Consider the following 4531-nt stretch of genomic DNA (forward strand, 5'->3'; position numbering starts at 1 on the left):
TTTAGGAAATGGAAATTATATTGGCACTGCCAATATTTATTAAGGCATTCTTTTCTTAATTAATTTTTCTTATTAAATCTACCCTTTTAAGTGAAAGGATATAGTATATCATGCATCGTATACCCCTTTTAAAGATTCCTTTTTAGTAGAACTTCTCACCTAGAGATTTATTTTTTTCCTTCTTTTTTGAGAATTTAGCCTAAAGAATTAATGTCTTGAGAATTGCAGCCATTAAGAGGTATATGACCTTAGCATTTTCCCCCAAACTTTATTAATAGATTTAGTTATTCAGAATCTTAGCAAATTTCCAAATCATCGGGGTTTGAAGAACTGATAAATGCCTGAAATATGAAGCAGTCATCAATTTTGCACTTTATTAAGTAAAATAGTTTATAATTAGAGTGAAAAACGAGGTTAATATTTGGATTCCAAATTTTTGCACATTATATGTATATTTTGCACTTTATGAATGTACAGTGGTCTATGACCACCCAAACAAAAAAACAAGTAGAAGGGTTAAAGTTCAAAAATGGAGAACTCTTTTTCCACTCAAGTTTCCAAGTATGGGATTGATTAGTCTAGAAGTTCTCCTTATGAAAGTGGAAACGAGTTGATGAATTTAAACTAAACTCTTGGCAAAGCTTCTTCAATGGTTTGCTCAATGTAGCACTTCCACAGTAGAAGACACCTGCAAATTATAAGAATCAAAGGGAAATCAATGACAAGACCAATCTTATTATATGTTCTTTAACGGATTTCTTAGCATCAAATGTTGTTTAGACTTGTGTAATATACCTATTCGAGAAGATTGATGAGTACTTGCCATCTGAGAAAACACTTTCCGCCAATTGGGTCTTGCAAAATGAGTTCTTATCTGTTGTAATTCACATGTTAGAAAAGAAAACAAAAGGATTAATTATGACTAATGACTTGTATAATGGTTTAGAGCTCAATTAGTACCCGGCTTTCGGAGACGCAATCAACGCCATTCTTAGCATGCTGTAGCTTTTGGACCATGGCAATAAGTGCAGACCTTGCATCTCCTTCTTCATATACACTAGTCAAGTAATTGTGCATTTCTATTATATTCTGCAAATATGGTACAAGTTAGTTTATTTGTTTAGTCTATTTTAGGCTCAGGCAAGAAAAACTGGAGTGGTTCTGAGTTCCGAAACCTACATCATGGTCGTACTCCGCGATGTCGTCCATGACACCTTTGAACCATTCAAAGGATCCTTGTTCTCTTGTAACCCAATAAAAGTATGCTCTTTTGGGACCCCTTCTGTTAAGTTCAGATGAACTACTGCTTGTTGATCCCTGCATAGATAAATTCCATTTTCAAGTAAACACCACATGTATTTGCACATTGACCAACCAAAAAAAAAAAACACATCTTATTGGCCGCCTTTTGACTCACGGATTCACTATCATTTGGCTTGATGTTGTTGAGAAGATCTTTTATGATGCTAATGAATGGAGTTGCCCCAATCGCAAGACCTATGAGCAAGAGGATGTCATACTTCTTGAAGTTCTGAGCCGGGGCTCCATACGGTCCCTTGATGAGGATTCTTGGATACCTGCCATTAAAAAGATGAGAGTATTGCTTTACATCACAGGTAACAAAGGTTGAAAATGTCAAGCAAACCAAGATTCTGCTGACCCTCCTTGGTATTCATAGTCCGAAATGGCTTTGGTCTCCATTCGAACGAGGTTTCCTCTCCTTGATTGTGTATTCTCTGGCTGACATGCCTGCATTTTCTTTTGACTTTAGTATGCTGAACTCATACACAGGTACACAATACTTGAGGTAAATTTGAGGCAAATGATTTTATGGTTTAAGCATAATGAAGATATAATAAGCATATCAACCAGTGCAAATCTGTTCTTAAGCTCTGTAGTCCAATCCCCTAAGGTTCTGATGTGGACACTCAAGTAGTCATCTCCGGGTGCGGAAGTGATGGAGAATGGATGCCTAAAGCATATGACACATTTGATTATCTTAGTTTAAAATATGCTCAGATTGAATTTCTAATCATAGGCAGTAGATTTGTGGTACATACCATTCAAAGCTAGATATATCTGGACACTTGACAAAAAGGTACATTCCACTTTTGTATTTGAATCCTGGAGGTTTGCTCATGTACAGTGCCAGAACGTTCCCTGTATATATTACTGCCTGCAATGTTTAAGGAATTTGATGAGTTTGCTTTAAGTGGTCTCGAACAGTCACAAGCAAATTACTGAAAAAGATTCATCAACCGACCTTCTTAATATCGACGCAGTGATTGCTTTCATTGATGAGAGAATAAGTCCTTTCGGTTGCATAGAACAAGACCGGAACCATAATATACATCCATGTCTAAGAATAAACATAACATAAGATATCAGTCAGCCAATTATGATCATCTTAGAGAATGAACAAAGCAATCATCTTTCTCGAGCGAAGTAGCAACGTACTGTTTTCTTAGTCCAGTCATTGGTGAGAAATAAGAAGTAGCCATGTATGACGAGAAGAATATAGACCAAAGCCAGCAAATGATGCGCATACCAGAAGGAATTGAAGCCTGCCAAATGGTGGAAAGGCCATGGCAACTTGATGACACTTCTCCTAAACGAGTGTAAAGCCAGAGTGAAGGAAAAAGCCATTAGAATGATCATGAGAATCCCGGTTACGCCTAAAACACTTCTTAGCAACTGAAAGTAAGTCGGCTGCTCATAGTTGAAACTGCGACCGATAATTTCTGCGAACTCGTCTTTCGGGCAAGAAATCATCCTCGGAAAATCACAAGTCAAATGCATCACAACATGTACAAAAGTCCCAGTTGCTATTGCCAATGCAATTAGCTTGTGGAAGTTTATGTTGTCATCTAAAGGGACTACTCTGCCAAGAAATGATGATCTAAGCTTTGTGAGAGTTCGTCGACAAACCGGGAGGAGAATGAGAGCCATGTTGAACTTGAGAGTTTCGGCAGCGCCCTTTGCGAAGCAAAGACATCGGCCCATGATTTGGTAAGCTGCTCGGTTCTTGTATTGGTAATACTTCGAAACAAAGAGGACCAAGTTGATGGTCATCCACAAGGTGACCACCCATATTCTCTTCCAGTTCTCATGTAAAAGCTCCTCAGTTGTGGAAAGGAACCTGCTAAAAGGAGTTCTGTATCTTCTGGGGATCATGGCTTTTGTGAGAGTTTGTGTTTTCTTTGAGAGCTTGGTGTTCTCTTCAGAGTTTACCATTCCCCTCAGTAGAGTTTCTAGCTGCCACATCTGTGTGTAAAACGAAAATTAAGAAGATGAAAATAAAATGAATAAAAGAAGAAAAATATGGTATATCAGCAAAATTCACCTCTATATAACCAAGATGATCAGGATCAAGCTCTTCCATGATCAAAGCTGCATATGATGCCGCTTGTTGTTTTAGATTCGCCAACTTGTTCGCCGAGGCACTCAAAACTATAACCTTTTCCAGAAAAATTTTCAGAATGAGAATTCATAAACAGAAACAACAAGAAGAAGAATACTTTTGAATATTTGTTCTCACCTCCTTTACCTCTTCCTCTGACAGCTTCCCATCTCCATTCTTGTCACACCTAAAACAAAATTTCACCACATTCACTCTTTCATCATAATTTCCTTAGACCAGACAAAAAAGCCAATCAAAAACAAGAAAGAGAGTTTTTTTTTTTTTTTTTTTTTTCCCTCACATGTCAAAGAATATCTGAAGACGTGATTCAAGGTCTTGATTAGTCATGTCCTCCCAAAACTTCCTCAATTCCTCCACAGTTATCCCATTCCCTGCGCATATCATCCGACGCCTCGCCAACGCATCGAACAACTCCCCCGCAAAATCCTTTGACTCTCCTCCCATTCCTACAAACAACACACATTTATCCAATCTCTAAAACTCCACAAATCCAGATCAAAAAAACATAAAAATAATGGAAACGTTTTTATTTTTTTCCCCACCTATGCAGACACCAAATTTGTCCCTCGCAAGCCTCCCATCAAGCGCATGCTGGTAAAACCGCTTCTCAATGGATTTCCATGCATCAGCTTCTTTCCCGGTAACAGTCCTATCAAGAAAGCGGAGACTTTTGAGTCCTTTGGACACTCCTGACGTCATCCTTCCCATCTTTGGAGCCATTACTTGAGCCCCATTGTTGTTGTTCCTTTTCCTCACAGAGCTATTGCTCCTCATCAAGCATATCCCATTTGCGCATTTTGATAAATTGTCTTGTGTGTTGTTGTCTTTGGACAAATCCACCATTGGATCAATCTCGATTTTCTCCAGAATCCATTTTGTTGATTCTTCATGGCCTCCTTTTTCCGGGATGTTGTTCATGACACCAACTTTTCGTTTTCTTTCTTCTTTTTTTTTTTTTTTTTTTTTACAGATTCTTATCAAATTCGGGTTTTGTTTTCAGGTTTTGAGAATGATTTAATTATTTATCAGGTGTAATAATGTTTTGGAGAAGAAAAGGGACGAAGAAAGAGATGAAATTGTCAAAACTTTTGGTGTTGAAGGAGGGAAAGA

At 37.8% G+C, this 4531-nt stretch overlaps 1 protein-coding gene across 1 annotated transcript; it reads right to left on the reverse strand.

Annotated features, from left to right (window-relative positions):
- Positions 1-578: 578 nt before the first annotated feature.
- On the reverse strand, positions 579-4336 carry LOC21390586 (putative respiratory burst oxidase homolog protein H). Its single transcript, XM_024163365.1, has 14 exons — positions 3964-4336; positions 3702-3867; positions 3539-3587; positions 3344-3457; positions 2458-3264; positions 2264-2359; positions 2061-2176; positions 1870-1972; positions 1646-1749; positions 1418-1577; positions 1180-1317; positions 961-1089; positions 796-874; positions 579-688 (listed from the first exon to the last, which is right to left on the reverse strand). The coding sequence occupies exons 1-14, from the start codon at positions 4262-4264 to the stop codon at positions 579-581; spliced, it is 2472 nt and encodes an 823-aa protein (XP_024019133.1). The 5' UTR covers positions 4265-4336.
- Positions 4337-4531: the final 195 nt, after the last annotated feature.

This window comes from Morus notabilis, unplaced genomic scaffold, assembly GCF_000414095.1.
Source record: "Morus notabilis unplaced genomic scaffold, ASM41409v2 Scaffold299, whole genome shotgun sequence".
In the NCBI taxonomy this organism is placed as follows: domain Eukaryota; kingdom Viridiplantae; phylum Streptophyta; class Magnoliopsida; order Rosales; family Moraceae; genus Morus; species Morus notabilis.